The 22,997-nt window shown below is 37.2% G+C and overlaps 1 protein-coding gene across 2 annotated transcripts in view; it reads left to right on the forward strand.

Moving 5' to 3' along the window:
• The window catches only part of CNIH3 (cornichon family AMPA receptor auxiliary protein 3), a 170,462-nt gene that overhangs the window by 69,928 nt on the left and 77,537 nt on the right, over window positions 1-22,997 (forward strand). For both annotated transcript variants that reach the window (XM_058165506.1, XM_058165509.1), the window contains exons 2-3: window positions 2,210-2,278; window positions 6,386-6,433. In XM_058165506.1, coding sequence (XP_058021489.1) covers window positions 2,210-2,278; window positions 6,386-6,433 — 117 coding nt within the window. The remainder of the gene's footprint in view (window positions 1-2,209; window positions 2,279-6,385; window positions 6,434-22,997) is intronic.

Raw genomic sequence — 22,997 nt, forward strand, 5'->3', positions numbered from 1 at the left:
GAGTGTTATATTATTATTTTTTGTTCTGGTCATAGCTTTTATGTAATGAGTGTTTGGATTGTATGAAGGGTTAGAAGGTGGCTGAGATTTTTTTATTGATTGCTGTGCATTTTATTTGGTCTGTTTTTGTAAACTGCCTTCGGTCTGTGTGGTTGGGAAGAATATAAATAATTGCTGCATTGGTCTTCGACACCTGCAATTTTTAATCATTTGGGAGGGCACCAGATTGAAGAAGATTGAATAGACGAGGCATGGTATTCAAGGCGAGGAATTAATATTATTAGCAGCACGGATCAGATACCTACTTTTTCTGGTAAATCTCTTAAAAGGCTGAATTGTGCTGAAAATGGGAGGGGGTGATTCAGTAATACCATGCTTGGGTTTGTCAATTTTTTCATAATACTTTTTATGAAAAAGCTGAAAAGTTCACGGAAGTTATACATGTCAACCTACAAACTAAAATCTATGGGGGGGGAAGCAATCTAGTTACTATGGAAACCAGGAATTTTGCAAAAATCCATTGGACTGGCTAAGTAAAAGATGGAATTATACATGAAGCTGACAAGTGAAGTCAAGAGCTAGAAATTAAAAGGATGAATAAATAGTGTTGCCAAGTCCCTCAAATCCGGGGACAAGAATAAAGAAGCATAAATAAAGTGCAGGAAAGATTGTGATGAGCTAAAACATCTTATGGTAAGATTTGGGAAACATGAAGAACTTGGTATTTACCTAAAATTGAACTTATTCATGTTGTGGGAGTAATGACATTCTTTAATTTTTCATTTTTGTTCCAAGTCCAAATTAGGTCCAAGCTGATCTTTATAAAAACAGTCCTTTTACCTCTTATATAATTGCCTCCTCATAAATGACAATGCAGGATTTCAGAAAAGAAGCTGGATCTTTATTCAGCAACAATAGTGTGCTAAATGCCCAGATCTGCCCAAAACTTCTGATATCTTGCTAAAAGTAAAAAATAGTGAATATTATGGGTTGTCCTTGACTTACAACCAATATTTTAGTGACCATTCAAATTATAATGGCACTGAGAAAAATGACATGATCATTTTTCACACTTACAGCAATTGCAGCATCCCCATGGTCACAGGATCAAAATTCAGACATTTGGCAATTGGTATTTATAATGCTTGCAGTATGCCGGGGTCATGTGATCACCTTTTGCAAACTTCGGACAAGCAAAGTCAATGGGGAAACCAGATTCACTTAACAACTGTGTCACTAATTTGACAGTTGCAGTGATTCACTTAACAGCTAGGGCAAGAAGGGTTGTAAAATGGGGCAAAACTCACTTAAAAACTCCCTTGCTTAGTAATGGAAATTTTGGTAACAACTGTGGTCATAAGTTGAGGACTATCTATTTTCCAATGTAAATTCATTACATTTTGGCCAATAAACGACAAGTACAACCAAAGTTTGATGGCACACGGAGTGTTGCCCTAGCTCAGCTCCAGCGCATGTGCCAGCCAGCTGATTTTCAGGCCTTCCAGGCCCACCGAAAGTTGGGAAACAGGCTGTTTCCAGCCTCTGGAGGGCCTTCGTGGTGGGGGAGGCCGTTTTCGCCCTCCCCAGGTTCCAAGAAAGCCTCTGGAGCCTGGGGAGAGTGAAAAATGGGACTTCCAGGCCCACCGGTAACCTTTTTGCTGTTCTGTGCCAGAAGCAGGGGAGCGCAGTAGCTCACACGTGCATGCATGGGGGGTCGGGGCACAGAGGGGCATTGAATTATGGGTGTTACGTGCGTGCAATGCCCCCATGCTCCCCCCATTTTTGGCACATGACGGCAAAAAAGTTAGCCATCACTGCCCTAAACTATTATCAATATCACAATAAACCTACACATACACACACACACACACACACACACACACACACACACACACACACATACATATACACACACACACGTATATGTGTGTATATATATGTGTGTGTATATATATGTGTATGTATATGTGTGTGTATATAAATGTGTGTGTGTGTGTATAATATATATAAAATATTGGGTTATAGTGATATTGATAATAGTTTATGTATATATGTTTATGTGTAAGATTTTTATGGCAAAAAAAAATGGTTTTTCAGACAGTAACACCATGTGCTGCCTTGAAGAATTTTCACCACAGCAGAAGAATAAATAATTGTTAAAAGCACAAATTTGAAAGTAACATAATGGTTTGAATTTTGATTTTTGTAGATAATTGCATTTGATGAGTTAAAGACAGACTTCAAGAGTCCTATAGACCAGGGCAACCCAACACATGCGGTAAGTACTGCTCTTCGATTTAATAATAACTAACATTTATACATATATATATGCTCACATAAAAACAAAGCCAAAAACTCCAGCCTGAAGATGACGAGTGAGACCTCGTCGAAACGTTGCCTAAATACTTTCAACCTTACACGGGAAAAGACCTGAACATACCAAAACCTGCATTATATATATATATATATATATATATATATATATATATATATATATATATATATATATATATATATATGTCTTTGAAGATGTAGCAAGACCACAAACACAAAGCCAAGCAACAGCAATGCAGCTCACCAGCTCAAATCCCCCTGCAACTCAGACTAATCTGAGCACAACCAAACCCCCACCCAAACAGGACACACCCCCAGCCAATCAGAGCACAAAAAAACCCCATCCAATCAGAGCACAGCCAAGCTCCCACCCAATCAGTTCAAACTCCCACTAGCAGTTAAAAAGGAAGAAACAGCTGCAATCCCACATTGCTTCCAGAAGCACGAAGCTGAAGTCTGAAGATGACGAATGAGACTTCGTCGAAACGTCGCCAAGACACTTCCAATTTTACGCGGGAGAAAACCCGAATAACCAAAGACCTACATATATATATATATATATATATATATATATATATATATATATATATATATATATATGTGTGTGTGTTAAATGTAATCTTACGATTTTCAATAAGCATTGAAAACTACCATTCCTAGTACCTTCATGGACAGGCCCTTATAGTTTTCTTGGCAATTGTATGCAAGTTGGTTGCCATTGTCTTTGACTTCCCACTCCAAACTCTCTAAGTGATTTTATTTTAATATGTAAGTATAGTGAGCCTGGTCTTGACACAATTATTTCTGCAATAAAACCCTATAAACTAAAGGGTGATTCATGCAACCTATAATTGGCTAAGATATTTAATGCTGGTTGCATGCTGCAGCTGAATGCTCTGTAATTCTTTTCACAGAGACATACTTTCTATAGAAGCGATATAAATAAACATAATTTATAGGTGCACTTCTCAAGGAGAATTTGTGGCCCCACTGTCTTCATTAGACTCTGAGAAAAAGCTAAATCAATCAATCAAAATTTAGAAAGGATTCCTTTGGAGGTCAAATAAAACCATTGTTTCCTGCAGGATGAACTAGATACAATTATTTAATACTAACCGCGTATTTATTGAATGTTGAATGTTGACAAATGGCTAACAATATAAAAATTAAAATTAAAACATGATAAAAACAAGGCAAAGTAATATTGCGAGAGAGTAACAAACTATAATAGTATTAGAATAATGTAATGTTAGATGGGCATGCTCAAAGAAATGTATGTTAGCTGACCTTCTAAATGCAAAGAGATGTAATGGTATCCACACACAATTTCATACAGAAGATATTCCATAACTTGAAGTGATGGGGAACTTTGGTGTTTTTTCAAAGGATACTAATAGCAGTCCAAGGCAGATAGTCTGCAGATATGGATTGAGAGAAGCAATTAACAGTCTGGCATACAATTCAAGAAGTTTGAGAGCAGCTCAAGGGTTCAGAAGTAGATTTGATTGCAGCAGGATGCAAATGCAATAAATAGACAAAGAATGCAGATGATACTCTCTCAGGTTCAGGATATTATGAGCCTATTGTACAGTTCTTAAATCTCTTCTGGAATTTCCAGGAGGAGACTTGAATCATCCATATTCTGTTTTTAAGCAATCATTGTTTTTTAGAATTCACGGAACTGTGTTTTGTTTAAATTGTAATGCACAAAACAGGATCAGGTGCCATAGTTTGCCTTTGGACTGTCTGACATAATTGGAGTATAAAATCTCCAGCTGAAATTAGCGTCTTTTAATGTGGGATGTAGAAGTCCTGGTGGCGCAGTGGTTAGAATGCAGTATTTCAGGCTGTTCACAGTCTAGAGTTTGATCCTCGAGGTTGACTCAGGCTTTCTTTCCTGATTGGAAAGGATCCGGATAATCCACTTCCTCCAAAGCCCTTTGAAGCGGTTGCACAACCATCTTCTCCACTACCCTCCTCAAGAAAGGGAAGAGAGACACTGGACAAAAATTGTCCCATATGGTGGAATCCAATGATGGTTTCTTGAGGAGGGGTGAACCAAGGCCTTCTTAAGAGATAAAGGAACAACTCTCTCTCTCAAAGAAGACTCAACCTTCATCAGAACCCATTCAAACGACACCACCCAGGCCACTTTGACAAACAAGGCAAGGTATGGATTTAAAAAGCAGATGGCAAAGCTTACAGTACTGAGGAACCTGTCCACTTCCTCAGATCTAACTGTTTGCAAGATAACCAGGCAAGATTTCTCCCTGGGCATCTTCTCATATTTTTTTTATCCTGACATGTGAGCAGCACATATTGTCTAGCATGCACTGAATGAAGAGAGAAGTGGGAATGTGTGAGGCTAAACCTTCCCACAGTTTTTGCATGCAGTTGAGAATCTGTCTTCATTGTATTTAAATAATTTAATGGCAAACTAGTGAGGTTTGTAAATGGTCTACCCTGATCATTATCTTCCCCCTTTCTCCCAATTTTGTTTTCACTGACTGACAGCAGCTCTCAAATATTTCAGATATAGATCTTTATTAAAGTGTGTGAAGCACCACAATTTCATTGAGTAAAGCATCTGTGTTCTTTGGAAAGCTCATGCAGCTGGTTATCTTTATATTTGTGTACATATGCTGACTACACTTTCTCTGGAATTACCAATGAAACGAAACAGCTGCACATGCATTCACATATGTTGACAGCCAGGGAAAAGGAGCTGAACAAGCCTTCCAAATGACATGCCTGCTCTAACATTTTGAGGATAGGAGGCCTTGCAATTTCTGGTGTGCTTAGCAAAGCACTCTCTTTCAAATGCTTTGTGCAGTCCTGGTGTTTAGTCATTCAGCCACTGGGTTTTTTAAAACTCAAATTGCCACAGAACACACTTGGATCTAAAACAGGGAAGCAAGTGATCTGATTTGCAACTTTCCTCATAGGGCACAGGACTATACCTCTCAACAGAATGTAATTCTGAATGTGGTAACCCAACCATAGACGTGGTGTGGCCCTGCAGTTTGCTATGTAACATCTGCTCAAATTATGTAATGGGAAAACAGTTCTGTGAAACCTCTGCCCCAAGGTGATCCAGTTTAAGATGTAATTGATAGTAGATCTTGTATGCTTAAGTCTGATAATTATAATTAATTATAATACCTACTCTGCTGTTTCTAGAAAAGTACCCACAATTCAAGTTTCTGCTGATCTCTCATTTAGCCAACTGTACTGTGCATCCTAAGGAAGCATTTTTTCCCTTTAGAGCAGGGTTCTCCAACCTTGGTCCCTTTAAGACTTGTGGACTTCAACTCCCAGAGTTCCTTAGCCAGCAAAGCTGGGAGTTGAAGTCCACAAGTCTTAAAGGGACCAGGGTTGGAGAACCCTGCTTTAGAGAACATTTTTACATTTAAACTCTGCAATAAAAGCTTAGCTACTTCAAGGCAGCATGAAAATACCTGTTGATCATGCAAGAATAATGGTTGTTACATACATAATATATTTTGAGAAAATAAGGTGAGACTTTCAGAGTATAAGGAGAACGTATAAGATAAAACAAAAAATGTGCCTGCACAAAACACACACTTTGCTTTTGTCTCATAATGTTCTTTAGTACCATTATGTGTTTCTGTCTTCCATAGTTCGTCCACTCTGTGGCAGCATCTTATATATCATCAAACTATAAGCTGCTTATTTTATTCCTTGCATGAATTTCCAGGAATCAGTTGCTAACTTGAAAGTTGCAATAGAAAATTTGTAATTATCTAATCACAGCTGAGCTACAGTTTCTAATATGTTGGGACTTGCAGTTCAGATTTGGGAATAACTTCAGTTGCCTTGGCAAAAGTGAAAACATTTGATATAATTGAAATATGTTTAAATGATCTCAGTAGATTACTAAAGCAGTACCATGCAAATTATACCAGAGGCTAGTATCTCAGACTTTCTTCTGAGATCAGGTAAAATATATGCTGATCCACATGAATTGTTCAGTTTTAGGTCTCTTAAATTGTATAGTTTTATTCCATCTTTTCCCACTTTCCTTTGACAGAGAGAGCGGTTGAGAAACATTGAACGGATCTGCTTTCTTCTGAGAAAGGTAAAAATTAATCCAGATTGGTTTTGTTGAAGGGAAGCAAACCATCATGTTCTTATGAGCCATAATACATAAGATAAGATAAGATAAGATAAGATAAGATAAGATAAGATAAGATAAGATAAGATAAGATAAGATAAGATAAGATAAGATAAGATAAGATAAGATAACATAACATAACATAACATAACATAACATAACATAACATAACATAACATAACATAACATAACAACAGAGTTGGAAGGGACCTTGGAGGTCTTCTAGTCCAACCCCCTGCCCAGGCAGGAACCCTACACCATTTCAGACAAATGGCTATCCAACATTTTCTTAAAAATTTCCAGTGTTGGTGCATTCACAACTTCCGTAGGCAAGTTGTTCCACTTATTGATTGTTCTAACTGTCAGGAAATTCCTCCTTAGTTCTAAGTGGCTTCTCTCCTTGATTAGTTTCCATTGCTTCTTGTTCTACCCTCAGGTGCTTTGGAGAATAGTTTGACTCCCTCTTCTTTGTGGCAACCCCTGAGATATTGGAACACTGCTATCATGTCTCCCCTAGTCCTTCTTTTCATTAAACTAGACATACTGAGTTCCTGCAACCGTTCTTCATATGTTTTATCCTCCAGTCCCCTAATCATCTTTGTTGCTCTTCTCTGCACTCTTTCTAGAGTCTCAACATCTTTTTTACATTGTGGCGACCAAAATTGAATGCAATATTCCAAATGTGGCCTTACCAAGGCATTATAAAGTGGTATTAAGACTTCACGTGATCTTGATTCTATCCCTCTGTTTATGCAGCCCAGAACTGTGTTGGCTTTTTTGGCAGCTGCTGCACACTGCTGGCTCATATCTAAATGGTTGTCCCTCTCACAGTTACTACTATTGAGCAAGGTACAACATATACGGTACCTGTGCATTTTGGGTTTTTTTTTGCCTATCACCCAATGTTCAAGTCTGTCAAGATCCTTCTGTAACTTGAGCCTATCTTCTGGAGTGTTGGCTATTCCTGCCAGCTTGGTGTCATCTGCAAATTTGATGAGTTCCCCATCTATCCCCTTGTCCAAGTCATTGATGAAGATGTTGAAGAGTACTGGGCCTAAAACAGAACCTTGGGGTACTCCACTGCTTACTTCCCTCCATGTGGATGTAGTTCCATTGAGGACTACTCATTGAGTGTGGTTGGTCAGCTAGTTACGAATCCATCTGGTGGTCCATTCTCTTTTTTAATAGTAATTTTATTAAAATTACAACAACTATGATAAAAAATGAAAACAAATCAAAGATATAAAAATAGAAGGCACAGAAAGAAAAAGAACAGAAAAAAGAAAGAAAAAATAAAATTATAGTAGAGAAAAATAAAAGAAATATATAAATGACTTCTCTTCATCACAATAGCTGGTTTCTTTGTATTGCACTTTTGAAACTAACTTCTGGGCCCATTGTTCAAAAATACCCTTCAGTAAGTTGAATGTTAAAATATTTTGCTCCATTCTGTATTAGTAAGTAAAATTTAAGAGTTCTTTTCTTTTAATTGTCATCTTTAGTTCCTTCTAGTTTCTTCAGTGTCCAACCTTCATGTACCCAGACTTTTTTAAAAAAAAATTCAAAATAAAAAATATTTCCCATAGGAAGGATTCTTATACTTAATTTCAAAATCTTATTTCAAATTTATCTGGAACCCCTAGTCTGTTTGTAACTTTTAAAATCAAAGTTTTGTTCACCCTTGCTGTTTATTCCAGAATAATTCATTTAAGTCTTTAAACTTTTATTTAAATCTTCTTTCACTAAAAAATGAAAGAAATTCACCTGGTGTTGTAAAATTTGTCGATCCAAAAGTCCTAATAGCTGAAAAGCAGTTAAGCAATTTCTGAAAATGATTAGAAAAGGAAATATGCAAAACCAGTCCCCTTCAAAGTTCCAACTATGGGTTGACCAGGATAGCAGTTCCCAAATCTTTGAGACCACTAAACCCACTGGAGACTGCTGTCTTCTGATCTCCTTGTAAGGAACAGCTTTGAGAAGAACTTTTGATGGTCCATTGTGGAAGGTCCATTTCTTGTTATAAGAACTGGTTTCCTTGCTGGCTCTTCATTCTGCAGCAGACTTCAGATATGCTTTTAACAGAGCTAACTTTAGTTTGCCATTTCTTCCTTAGAAGTCAATAACAATGCATTCTCGATGGTTACTCATTTTCTAGAGAAGGTTATAAATGGTAAAGAAAAAAATTGATGAACTTTGCAGAAAAGGAATGAAACAACCGGTAACTACAAGGGATTTCCATTCAGTCTACAACATCCCGCACCCCCAAAAAAACCCCCGAAATTTTGAGAACATCATTCTGTTCAATCCCCTCATTTTTAAGACAATTTATAACCTTTGGAAGCATAATTGGTATCTGGCATCTATCTTTATCTTTCTGTACTTAGATCTATGATTGGTGTAATGATCTTAAATTGGGATATAATAAAAGGAATAATAGATATATAATAGAATGTTATGCATGGTCTGAAGAAAATAGAAGAGCTTTTTTCTCATTTTCTCCTGTGGTTTTTAGTCATATAATGAAGCTGAACTTGAAAGCTGAATAATTTTATTTTTTACGAAATAAAGGGTTGCAAGGAGGCATGCTTCTTTTTTCCTTCGTTGTTTAACTGGCTGACTGGTAAATGGCCTTCTTTTCTTCTGTAGTGTACTTTAATATCCGTTTTTCTGTATGGTTGGTTCATACAGCAATTTTGTACAACTGGAATGAAAAACAGTATAAGAATTCTATTTCTCTTCACACTTGTTGAAAATCATTTGCATTCATTTTTACAAAGTGCTTGAACAGATTGGACACTCTTGGCCTACATACCAAATTTTTAATAATGAATTGAGAAAAAATGTGAGATTGGAGGAAATACTGTATAATAACACATATAAAAATATAATAAATAAATCAGATTGTTTTTAAAAAACCACTGGATTTTTTTTCGTATTCACATATGTCTTGTCATGAACATGCTAGAAAGAAAACCCAGGATCTATACCAGTGGTGGTGAACCTATGGCATGCGTGACAGAGGTGGCACGCAGAGCCCTCTCTGTGGCACATGAGCCATCGCCCAAGCTCAGCTGAGCTCTGTGGTGCATGCACACATGCCTCCCGCTGGCCAGCTGGTCTTCGGGTCTCTGCCATAGGGCGCAGGGTGCATGCGGGGTGCACGGGCATGCGCGGAGGGGCAGGGTGCATGTGGAGGCTGCATGGGGTCATGCATTTATTGCATTTTGGGGGTTTGTGTGTGCTTTCGGCACTCAGTCCGGAAAAGCTTAGCCATCACTGATCTATGCAAACATGGCTGAAAATAAGCAGTATGCCCTCCACTTTCATTCCACTTCTCTTTGAGCATTTTATATATCAGACACATTAATAATATAATATAGTATAATATAATAATATAATATGCTGTATGCTTGCAAATATTTCCTTGTACCACAAAACACATCCTTTCTTCAGATTATATTTGTTCTAGAAGATTCTTTTAAAAAATGGTAAAAAATTGGTATTATAAACATAGCCGTAAGGATTTTTATACTTTTATTATGTATGTGGGGTCTATTCTCGTTTTATCATGCTTCCTCCTTTTGCTTGTGAAAAATGAGAGAAGAAAGAAATGACAAATGACAAAACTCATATATGAGTTTTAAAAATCAAGACAACTTCTATATGGCAGAAAAAATGCAAAAGATTCTTAGTGCTTTGCCCCAACTAAGATGTTTGCCTTGGGCACGGACCACTCTCCTTATGCCCCATTATGGGTTTAATTTGTTGCTACTTGTGGAAGGATTTATTCAATTTAGATAAATCTGCTTTTGAGATACTCTGTTCTCTGCCTGGGTGGATTGAAGAGGTTAAGATGCCCTGGTTGGATGGATGCTTTACCTTCATTATAAAAAATGGCAGACTCAGTATTAAATAAGTAGAGATTCTATCCATGTTCATGTCTTAGGTTTTTAGAATATACTTCTCAGCTTTAATCTTCATAACAGCTGTATACAAACATGCTCAACATTTTTATATCTGTTTAATCAATACAGTAAGGTCTTGTTGAAGTTACACAATATGCTTGATAATCTTTACAATTCTATTCAAAGTATAGTCTTCTACATTTTATTATTGAAGAAGTGTATTTTCATAGTGGCTTGTATTCCAAGATCCAATTTCTAGCATTTCTACATTGGGCTTCAAGTTGCTTCTTGTCCTTGTATGTAGTACCACCAATCACCTTAGCATTGAGATGAAGTCAAAAGCTCTTCTAAAAATAATATAACTGTTATTTGCTCAGCCACCTTTTGGTTTTAAGCTGTGACCCAATTTTTATAAGGCTAGCAACAGTCGGTGATCATTTTATTAATATATGCACAAGGCATAGAGATGTCTTGCTGACATCAGCTTTTAATTTCTTTCGAGTCTAAATATTCTTACTTACAGCAGAAATGGCAGCTCTTGGCTAAAACAGACTAAAACTGTAGAAACAACAGACTGAAAGGAATAAAAGATAGCATATATTTCATAAACTCATTGGTTGATGCAGCTTGTCTTTGCTGATAAGCTGCTCTTTAGTGGAGTTTTTTGCTTTGGGAAGAAAGGAAAATGGGATAATTCAAGAAGCAATTGAATGGGATTGTTTTTGCCTACTTAGCAATTGTGAGGCATTCATGGTTTGGCAGCAGAGCTTTGGGGAGCAATTAGAACACAGTACTAATAAAACAAAAATTAGGACACGTGCAGCTTTTAACAGCTCCTGAAGATATCTGACCTCATTATAATATGGCTTCTCATGCCATCTCTAGTAGTCAGATATTTGTGTGCCTTTCTTTTTTTAAAAATGCCTGCCTGCCTGCCTATCTTCCATAATTGCAAGACTTTAACATGGTTATTTTTCCTTTCCCTGACTCAAGACATTATAGATTTTGAAAGGATCTTGGAGATCTTCTAGATAAATGGATGTCCAATTATTGGTTGAATATCTTCTTGAATATCTTGAGCTGCAAGATGGCGCCGATGAAGGCTGCCTCAGTGAAATGCTCTCTAATGGTTTCTTTATTTTTAATTGTTTTCTGTGACTCACTACGGATTTCCTATTCACAAGACCATCTGCTAAAAATTAAGCAACATTTCTTTAAGGAGCAGCTTTCTGTGATCTCACCCCCCCTGTCTTTATAAACGCGGAGGAGATTCTAACACAGGAAGAGGCAATTCCCCTGGAACCATGGATTACCCAAAAAACCAAACGACGGAAGCAGCGAAAAAGAGGTAAACGGGCTGGGATCTTAAACAGATTAAGGAACAGATTAAGGAATAGAAGCAATAAAACTCCTCTGCCTTCAATTTTCCTAACAAATGTATGTTCGCTTGCAAATAAGATGGATGAAATACTCTTAAACAAATACAATACTGATTTTCACAATTCAGCAGTCCTATGCTTCTCTGAAACCTGGTTAAATGAATCAATTGAAGATAGCAGTCTGCACATTCCAGGGTTTCAGATTGAACGATCAGACAGAATTACAGAAACATCTGGTAAAAAGAAGGGAGGAGGCTTATGCCTATATATTAATAGCAGCTGGTGTCAAGATTTCACAGTAATTTACAAATTCTGTGACAACAATTTAGAGACTTTAATTATCAACTGCAAACCATACTATTCACCTCGTGAATTTTCCTCATTTCTTCTAATTGCTTGATTCACTGGCCATTATTTTGGGAGATCTAAACAAGGCAAACTTAAGGAAAGAGCTACCAAATACTTTCAGCATGTCAATTGTCCCACTAGAGGCAAGAATACTCTAGACCATTGCTACACAACACTAAAAGATGCTTATCAGTCTTTACCACGAGCAGCTGTAGGACACTCTGATCATTGCATGATTCACCTTGTACCTGCTTACAGGCAAAGACTTAAAACCACAAAACCAACAATTAAATCAGTGAAAATCTGGATGGAGGAGGCAAAATTAAAGCTACAGGCATGCTTTGACTGCACTGATTGGAATATTTTTGAAGAGACCTCTGCAGACCTGGATGAACTCTGCAGACCTGGATGAACTCACAGATATATGTCATCATATGTCAGCTTCTGTGAAGACCTATGTGTACCAACAAGGAACTTGCAAATATACAGTAACAACAAACATTGTTTCACACCTAAACTTAAGCAGCTATGTCATTCCAAAGAGGAAGCCTACAGAAAAGGTCATAAAATGCTGTACAATCAGGCCAGAAATGTACTAACAAGGGAGATCAGAGCAGCAAAAAGAAGCTACTCTGAAAAGCTAAAGAATCAGTTTTCAGCAAATGAACCAGCAAACATGAGGAAAACTCTTAAAAATATCACCGGCTATGGCAAACCTCCTTCCCAGGCTGAAGGTAATCAACATCTGGCAGATGACCTGAATGAGTTTTACTGCAGGTTTGAAAGGAAACTACAGCCACCTATCTCCACAACCCCCATCTCAGACACACCAACAACAGCCAAGCCTCCTACAACTGACCCCATTCCATTGGGTTCACAACCCCTAGTGATCACAGAATAGGAAGTGCAGGACCTATTTCACAGACAAAAGCCAGGAAAAGCTCCAGGCCCAGACAAAATAACTCCTTCTTGCTTAAAAGTCTGTGCTGACCAATTGGCCCCCATCTTCACCCATATTTTCAATAAATCACTAGAGATGTGCTATGTTCCTTCTTGCTTCAAACGCTCTACCATCATCCCAGTGTCGAAGAAGCCCACCATCAAGGAACTAAATGACTACAGACCAGTTGCTTTAACATCTGTAGTCATGAAAACCTTTGAAAGGCTAGTGCTTTCCTACTTGAAAACCATCACGGATCCGCTGTTAGACCTCTTGCAATTTGCATACCGAGCAAATAGATCAACAGATGATGCTGTTAATATGGCTCTGCACTACATCCTGGAATATTTTGAAGAGACCTCTGCAGACCTGGATGAACTCTGCAGACTTAGATGAACTCACAGATACTGTAACATCATATGTCAGCTTCTATGAAGACCTATGTACTGACCAGGAATGTACAAATATACAGTAACAACAAACCTTGGTTCACAGCTAAACTTAAGCAGCTATGTCATTCCAAAGAGAAAGCCTACAGAAAAGGTGATAAAATGCTGTACAATCAGGCAGAAATGCACTAACAAGGGAGATCAGAGCAGCAAAAAGAAGCTACTGTGAAAAGCTAAAGAATCAGTTTTCAGCAAATGAACCAGCAAACATGTGGAAAACTCTTAAAAATGTCACCGGCTATGGCAAACCTCCTTCCCAGGCTGAAGGTAATCAACAACTGGCAGATGACCTGAATGAGTTTTACTGCAGGTTTGAAAGGAAACTACAGCCACCTATCTCCACAACCCCCATCTCAGACACACCAACAACAGCCAAGCCTCCTACAACTGACCCCATTCCATTGGGTTCACAACCCCTAGTGATCACAGAAAAGGAAGTGCAGGACCTATTTCACAGACAAAAGCCAGGAAAAGCTCCAGGCCCAGACAAGATAACTCCTTCTTGCTTAAAAGTCTGTGCTGACCAATTGGCCCCCATCTTCACCCATATTTTCAATAAATCACTAGATATGTGCTATGTTCCTTCTTGCTTCAAACGCTCTACCATCATCCCAGTACCGAAGAAGCCCACCATCAAGGAACTGAATGACTACAGACCAGTTGCTTTAACATCTGTAGTCATGAAAACCTTTGAAAGGCTAGTGCTTTCCTACTTGAAAACCATCACGGATCCGCTGTTAGACCTCTTGCAATTTGCATACCGAGCAAATAGATCAACAGATGATGCTGTTAATATGGCTCTACACTACATCCTACAACATCTTGAATCTCCAAAGACCTATGCAAGGGTCCTCTTTGTAGACTTCAGTTCAGCATTCAATACCATCATTCCAGACACTCTTCTAACTAAGCTAAACCAGCTACAGGTACCTGAACAGACTTGTAAGTGGATCACAAGCTTCCTAACAAACAGGAAGCAGCAGGTGAAGCTAAGCAGGATCACATCAGACACCTGTACAATTAGCACAGGAGCCCCCCAAGGCTGTGTGCTCTCCCCACTTCTCTTCTCTCTGTATACCAATGACTGCATCTCCAACGATCCATCTGTTAAACTACTGAAGTTCGCAGATGACACAACAGTGATTGGTCTCATTCAAAACAATGACGAATCCGCATATAGATGAGAGGTTGAACGACTAGCCTTGTGGTGCGACCGAAAAAATCTGGAACTGAACACACTCAAAACTGTTGAAATGGTGGTAGACTTTAGGAGAAACCCTTCCACCTCTCACAACACTAGACAACACAGTATCAACAGTAAAGACCTTCAAATTTCTGGGTTCTACCATATCGCAAGATCTAAAATGGACAGCTAACATCAAAAACGTCATCAAAAAAGCACAACGAAGAATGTTCTTTTTGTGCCAACTCAGAAAGCTCAAACTGCCCTAAGAGCTGCTGATCCAGTTCTACAGAGGGATTATTGAGTCTGTCATCTGCACCTCTATAACTGTCTGGTTTGGTTCTGTAACCCAACAAGACAGACACAGACTTCAGAGGATAATTAGAACTGCAGAAAAAACTATTGCTGCCAACCTGCCTTCCATTGAGGACCTGTATACTGCACTAGTCAAAAAGAGGGCTGTGAAAATATTTACAGACCCCTCACATCCTGGACATAAACTGTTTCAACTCCTACCCTCAAAACAACGCTATAGAGCACTGCACACCAGAACAACTAGACACAAGAACCGTTTTTCCCCAAACGCCACACCCTCAACACTGTCAAACTATTTACTAAGTCTGCACTACTATTAATCTTCTCATCTTCCCATCACCAATCTCTTTCCACTTATGATTGTATGACTGTAACTTTGTTGCTTGTATCCTTATGATTTATATTGATATTGATTGTTCCTGATTGCTTTTTTGTACCCTATGACTATCATTAAGTGTTATATCATTGTTAAATTTGTACCCTATGATTATCATTAAGTGTTGTACCTTGAGGAAGGTATCTTTTCTTTTATGTACACTGAGAGCATATGCAGCAAGACAAATTCCTTGTGTGTCCAATCACACTTGGCCAATAAATTCTATTCTATTCTATTCTATTCTATCTATTATATTCTATTTGGAAGCAACATTCATGATTCCAGGAGGAAGGCTGTTCTACTGTTTAACTGGTCTTGTGATCAGGAAATTACTTCTTATTTCATCTCTCTCTCTCTCTCCCTCCACCCCTCCCTCTCATTTCACCAATAATTTTTTTCATACTCTTGGGCATTATGAAAAATAAATTTACACTCTCAGTTACCACATGTTGTCAGCGTTCCAGAAAACCCACTCGCCTAGTATGGCTTCCAAAGCTGACTTATGTACCCTAAACCTTCGTTTTCTCTTCTTTAGGCTAAATATTACGACCTTTAAAAATGTTCTTTATAGGATTTAGCTTCAAAGTCCTTCACCATCTTTATTATTCTATTTGCACTCTGAATGCTCATTGGGGCATTGATTGTGTTTTGTTTTTTGTTCCCTTTTTGGCTTGTTGATTGTCTCTTTTGCACAGTATGTAGATATTGTTTATATCTGTGTGTCTATTGATGGCCAATATGTCAGAATGCCAGGCTTCCAGGAATTTTCTAGCATTTTTTGATTTGGTTTGATTTAGGATGGCCACAGTTTCCCAGTTGAAACTGCGGTTAATTTTGTCCATGTGTTGTTAAATTAAGGAGTTTTTATCATGTCTTCTGACTGCTGGTTGGTGTTTATGAATGTGTTCTGCTAGTCTTCTTCCTGTTTGTCCTACATAGTGACTGTTGCAGTCTTTACACTTTATGTTGTAGATGACTCCTGTTTTTGTCTCCTGCAGCTACTGCGTCTTTTGGTTTACTTAGGATGCTTTGGAGGGCTTTAGTTTATTTGTGTGCTACCCTGATTCCATCCAGTTGTAATAGTCTCTGTTGGTGGTTTCTGATATGTTTTTGATGGCAGTGTTATTTTTACTACCGTACTTGTGCTGGTTGTGTAATAGTGAATTGAGTGGTCAGGCCCTTTTTGACAATGCTGTGTGTATATCCATTTTGTTGGAATATGTTTTATAGATGCTCTATTTCCTTTTTCTACAAGCTGCCAACCAAATTCAGAGAGCACCGAGGACCTCTCATTTCAACCTGAGCTACAAATATTCTCCTTTTTCACTTGAGAAACCTAATCTCACTATTTGTATTGCTAATATTTACTTAGGTGTTCAAGGGCTTTCTTAATTCATTATATCCAAGTGAGGTAAGACTAAGCACGCTTATTCAGAAATCAACATCTGTAGAATTTAATGGGTTTTACTAGTTTTAAATATATTTACGGTAGAATTGGGACTTACTTATCCGTGAAACCAGCCCTGTCTGAGACTCTGCAAGAAAGTAACAAATTTACAAACAAAACTGAAAATATGTGAAATATCCAAAATTAAAAGTAAGCTTTGAGTAACTTAAGTTAAGCCAGGTTTTACTTTTAATTTTGGATGTTGAAGAGCTGGTTTATTTGAGATAGGCTGCAGTACAGGTAGTCCTCAACTTGTGACCACATTTGGGGCCAGAATTTGCATCATAAGTCATTGTGGTTGTAAGTTGAGTTGGATCCAAATTTATGACAATTTTTATGACAGTCATTAAATAAAACTAACTTCCTTAATGGGCATTTTTGCTGTTTTTGCTGAAAATTGGCAAAGTAGCAAACAATGATCACATGATTACAGAATGCTGCATCAGTTGTAAATGCAAACTGGTTGCCAAGCACCCAAATTGCGATCAGGTGATCAGGTGACCATAGTGATTGTGTGTGTGAGAGGGGGGGAGGGAGGGAGCGAGTCATAAGTACAGGTTGTAAATTGCTTTTTCTGAGGCTGCCATAACTTTGAGCTATCATTAAATGAACAGTCTTGAGGACTCCCTGTAACAGAATCTTGCAAGCCTGCTTGTGTTTTCCCTGGGCTTCTTTTTATACCAGGGAGTTGTGGGGATAACTGAGTCCCTTTCCCATTCTCTCCCATCTGGTTGGGCTTAATGCATGCTTCCTCTCCTCCTGATATTTTCCTAACGCTTCTGGCTGCTTTCTCCAAGGTCATCTCCATGGTTCCCTAGAACATTCTATTAATTTCTGGATGATTCTCTACCTTCTCCTAGAAGTATATTGGTTTTTGTTTATTGTACAGGGACTAGGACGAAGTTGTGATCATCCATGTATTCTGTTCAACCTCTTCCGCATTTGCTCAGCTATGCAATAGCTGCTTAGAAGGATCACATATCTGACTGTTGAAAGGCTGCTCCATAGTAAGTGGGGTTAAGATGAGGCTCCTGTTTACTGTTAGCAAACTTACTTTGCTGTAACAACAAATTATGTTATTTGTGCATGATTTCATGGGAGGCATAAACTATTAAAGTTTGAACTGAGCAAAGTCCTGAAAGGCCGTTGTATAGTTTTTACAATTGCTACTTAACAAAAATTATAGATTATTTATGAACAAGTTAAAAAGCATTAGTACAGATGCCTGTGCAAAAAGCATCTTGCTTTATATCTGTTTTGCAAGAATGGTGTATTATTTTCATTCCCTGCTATCGGTTCTTTAACCAATTGCAGTAATGCTTGGTTAAGGAGTGAAGAGATTTTTTTAAAAATTTCTTTTTGTCACAAGAGTATACACAAACAATTGTCATAGATAAAACAACATATCTTGAAGAAAAATATATATATAAGTAAAAAAATTATGCATCAACTATATTAATTTGATATAATGAAGGTAACAATAGGACAGGAACGGTAGGCACTTTTGTGCTCTTATGTATTTTCTCATATCTGATGACTGTCAAGCTTTTTAAATATATTTTTTAGTAAGAAACTTTGTCAAAAGCTTTTGAAAGTACAAATAAGCAGGGTCCTCTAGATCATGCAATAGCTGCATGTGTGGTTCCTCAATCAAAATCCAAGATGACACCATTATCATCAAATTTTCCCCTGCTCTCTGTGGTCTGAGGCACTTTTAAAGATGAAACAAAGGCCAGATTTAAGGATGATGCTAGGCATACATGGCTGAATTGTTCGTTTGGTTTTCTTCTGGTATCATTTTGATATAAATCTTGAATTGTCAGCTATTAGGAAGTAAGTAAGTAAGGAAATTTGAAACTGCAGCAGTAGAAAGATGTATTTTGACAATTTTACTTACCACAGCATGGGAGAAATTCTTAGTTTGATAAATTCTGACAAAAGACATAATGAGAATAGAAAAAATACTCTCTATAGGGCTTTTTAATTGACAGTGTTGATGGAGAGAGAAGGAGTATGTGGAGTTTGCCTGCTCTCATCATAGTCCAAATATGAGATTCATGGTTTTCAGTTTGTCCTCTTTTCATATTTGAACCTTCCTTCTAAGACAATACTGAATCTGTCTTTTCTGATAGGAAAAAAACCTACTGAAATCTTCTCCAACAGGCTCTAGTACCAAAAATTGGATCCAAGAGGCAACAAAAGGTTAATTACTAAGTAGTACTTATAAAAACTGCAATGACCTTTCAGATGTTTGCTTAATTTATACTTTAATAGCTTAAATTTCTATCAAATAATGCATTGATACCAACATTTGTTTCTGCAGCGAAGGAATATATGTTCTCATTTTCAAAATAAAAGTCATTTATGGTTAACTATGCAAATTTTGTAACAATTCTCATTGAAAAAGGAACATTGAAAAAACTTTGTTATATAGAAGTTATATATTTTTTTCCTGTGACAAAAAATGAAATGTACCTTGTGCCAGTTAAAGACAAATTTTGACTGAGTAAAGTATTTAGTGACTCAAGTGGGGCACAATTCTAATACTTTTAATCTTAAATAAAAAAAGGTTTGCTTTATTTTCTGTTTTGTTTGCCACCCACTCCAATAAGATATGCTGCTGAACAAAGCAGTGACATAGCTGCCAATTCCAATTGGCCAATATCCTGGAAGAGAATATCCATTGTTTGCAATGCAATTTCGTAACAATGTATTCCTCAAGGCTGTTCTTGTAGAGAAAGGTGTGAACAACTTATCCAGCCTCCCTGAAAGTCTTCTAGAACTTTTATGACAATGTTGACTTGAACTTCAGAAATGCTTTCTCTGTAATTCTAAAAAAGCTACATCAGTTTTCTCTGGCACAGCAAGACTACTTAACATGTGTTTCTGAATCTTTGTCTAAATCATGGTTTCTAGAATAGGCCACACATATACTGTGTGCTGCTCTTACATTTTTATCATGAAGTACTAGTTAAACAGAAATAATTTGATTTATAAGAGATTGACCATAGCTGAAGGTTTTATCAGTGATAAACAAGAGCAATTTAGTCAGGAGAAAAACGTAATTTCTAAACTGAAAGAATCCAAGTTCTGAGCAAGGAAACTATTAGTAAGGGACTTTTCTTCAGAAATATAAACACCTACTTAAGAAGATAGCTACTACACTAAAGAGGAGACATTTTTTAAAATCCACCCCTTTCCCTATTGGGGAAGAACCTTCAAAGATAAAGATAATCTTTGAGCAGGTTTTTCAGCATATTTGTCCCAGTTATTTTATAGACCATTGAGTCATAAATTCAGGCTTTAATGTGCACTTCTACAACAACAATAACAACAGCAACAGCAGCATTAAAATCAATCCAGTGTAGTTAAATATCATCAGAGGTTTTTTTCTGGTTCTTTTATCAAACCCCTGAATGTCCCATAATATTCAGAATAACACCGAGACTATTTTGGTGCTGTAGTTTGTGATAGAGAAGTTTCTATATTTTTTTTTTAAGGGAGGGGAGTGGGAGACAAGAAAGAAAGGTCCTAGATGAGGTATTAAATAGAGCACCTCCCTGGAGTATTGTACATCCAGGTGTGAGACCCAAATCCTAAATAGCAAGACTCTTTCTTAATGATGGCCCAGAAAACATCATCCCCCCCCCATTCATAATCCCTCCTCCCTTTCTGAGTGCACATGTTGTTGCTTGGATTCACTTGTCCTAGAAATAGCTTGAGAACATTCACAGTAAGCTTTTTCTCTGTGTACTTTACAGCTAGAGGACCAGCAGAAATGTTTTTAAAAAGCGAGTTTGAAAGGTGTTTATTATTTTTTTTATGCAGCTTTGGGAAAACAACAAATGTTCAGTAAACAACAGAACTTGGAGATGTTACTTATATGCTCAGTTTTATAAAATAAACTTATTTCATTATTCTTCGGAAATATACTTGTGTATCATCTGTAGCTATTTTCCTAATTTCATTGTTAGCATTTAAATTATCCTTATCAAAAGAGGAATGTGGAACAGAGAGACATAAGCTTGAATAATATAATGAGAAAGAAAATTGTTGTGTATTATATATCACAATTTCTCCTAATATGGATGAATTGAGAATATTGTATTAAAGGCAATTGAATAGTGTTAAATAAAAAATAGATTTTTGTTGAAATAATTGAGTAGTACTTATTTTTAAGTCAAGGTACATGTACCTTGACTTAAAAATAAGTACCATTTTTCTCCTCAGGAAAGCTAATAATCATTTTCTGTTTAAATGAAAACAGCATCTTGGAAACTGATGTGTGAAGACAAATACTAGTATTTTCTACTATTAAACAGTCTATAGTAAGCTGCAACTGGGTCTGATTGATCATCAGTTGGGATGAACTTTATATTATTTGAAATGCTTCCAGATATATACAGTTCTGGGATCTTTGCATTTGAACTTTAAATACTATTTACATTCTACCAAGATCTTGATTTTGTTCCATAACCTGCCCTAAGTTTGTTCACATTGAAAATTCAATTTTAAGCAGTTCACTCTTTGCTGGTTATTGGAAATCCTTCCCTCCTGCATGAATAATTTATTTTCAACCTATTTGGGGAAAAAATGTCCTGCAGCTTGTCAGAGAAGAAATGGAATATTTTGCTGCCTCTTTTAGGTGAGTCATTAGAACAGGTTTCTTCCCCCTTCCCCCTAGTTAAATGGATGGTGGCAGTGAAGAAGTGAAACAATTCATTCTTGAGAGGCTTTGCTTTTAGATATTTCAGCAATAACAATTCCCCTGTGAGAAGCTGTACTGTATGCTTTTCTTACTTTCTTTAGGACAAGCATTAATTCCAGTGTTAAAAGTAGCATTTACTTTCCAAGATACGTTTGGCAGATTATGGGAGTTTCTTTTATCTTGAGAAACTTCCCAGTAAAGCTCCAAGAGACATGGACCAAGTTAGCAGATCACGTGAACCCTCTGTTATGATATACAAATCAATTACTATGGCATAGTTAACCAACCAGAGTTAGCAAACTCATAATGTTTACCATATGTGAACCCTTCCAAGGTTTAATTATGGGCAATATGGAGCTTTACTAAGAAGAATTTTTAGTAAATTTAAAATTTAAATTTAAGTTTAGTCTTACCTGAAAGCATTTTCTACCCTCTCCAAAGGATCAGATGTTTGGTTATGCAACATTCTTGGATTCAGCATTGGAAGTACAATTGGACAGAGCATCTTTGATCAACTATGGCTGGTGAATGAGGTTGTGAGGGACTGCTCAGAGCTTTAGAACTACTGAGGCTTAGTTATGGATCAGATACAGTAGTTTTGCTACAGTTCTGTGCTTGGTGCTCCCAATTTGATTGTTACACTTAAAAACCATCTGTAAACTAGATTCAAAATAGTGATATAACAGGAGCAGGTTATCAACTTCTTTGCCCATCTTACTTATCTTCTGTTTTTAGGTTCTTAGAGGTGTTTTGATTATGTGCCAATCATAATAATGTATGTCACATGACTTTCTCCAGCGACTCAAGTAATTGTCAACTCTTAATGACCACATAAATAGGTTTTCTACATGATGAAGTGCCCCTAACATGGTCCTTTCGGTCTTCCAACAGTACATGCACTACTGTGACTATCCATCTTGCCAGTGATCACTCCTTCTTCTCTTTTTCTCTATCTTTCCCATCATTAGAACGATTTCCAGAGAGCTACGTCTTTGCATAATGCACACAAAGAAGGATCATTTGAGCCTGGATGTTTGTGTCTCAAGTGAGAACTCTGGGTTGATTTGTTCAATGAACCATTTGTTTTCTTGGCTGTCCATGGTATTCAGAGGAGTCTTCTCCAATACCAAAGTTTAGAAGCATCAACATTTTGCCTTCAGAGTCCAACTTTAGCAGGTCTTGCCCTGGGGAACACTCTGTTCTCTTAGTCTTTCATAAAGCTTTGAAGACTTAATTTTCTCCCCAAGTGCTGGAATAGGATTGGATAATTGCACATTAAAAGATTGACCTGGCACTAGATCTTTGTTGTTTTTCATCTTTTAATGCTTTAATCTATTTAGTTTTATAGCTTTAGTATTTTATATGTTATTTTAATTTTTGATTGGTAGCTACCCAGATTTCATTGCAAGATAAGCAGCTGTATAAATGTTTTAAATAAAATAAATAAACGTTCATTTCCATAGACTGTCACATGGCTT

The sequence above is a fragment of the Ahaetulla prasina genome, chromosome 1 (assembly GCF_028640845.1).
Source record: "Ahaetulla prasina isolate Xishuangbanna chromosome 1, ASM2864084v1, whole genome shotgun sequence".
Taxonomy (NCBI): Eukaryota; Metazoa; Chordata; class Lepidosauria; order Squamata; family Colubridae; genus Ahaetulla; species Ahaetulla prasina.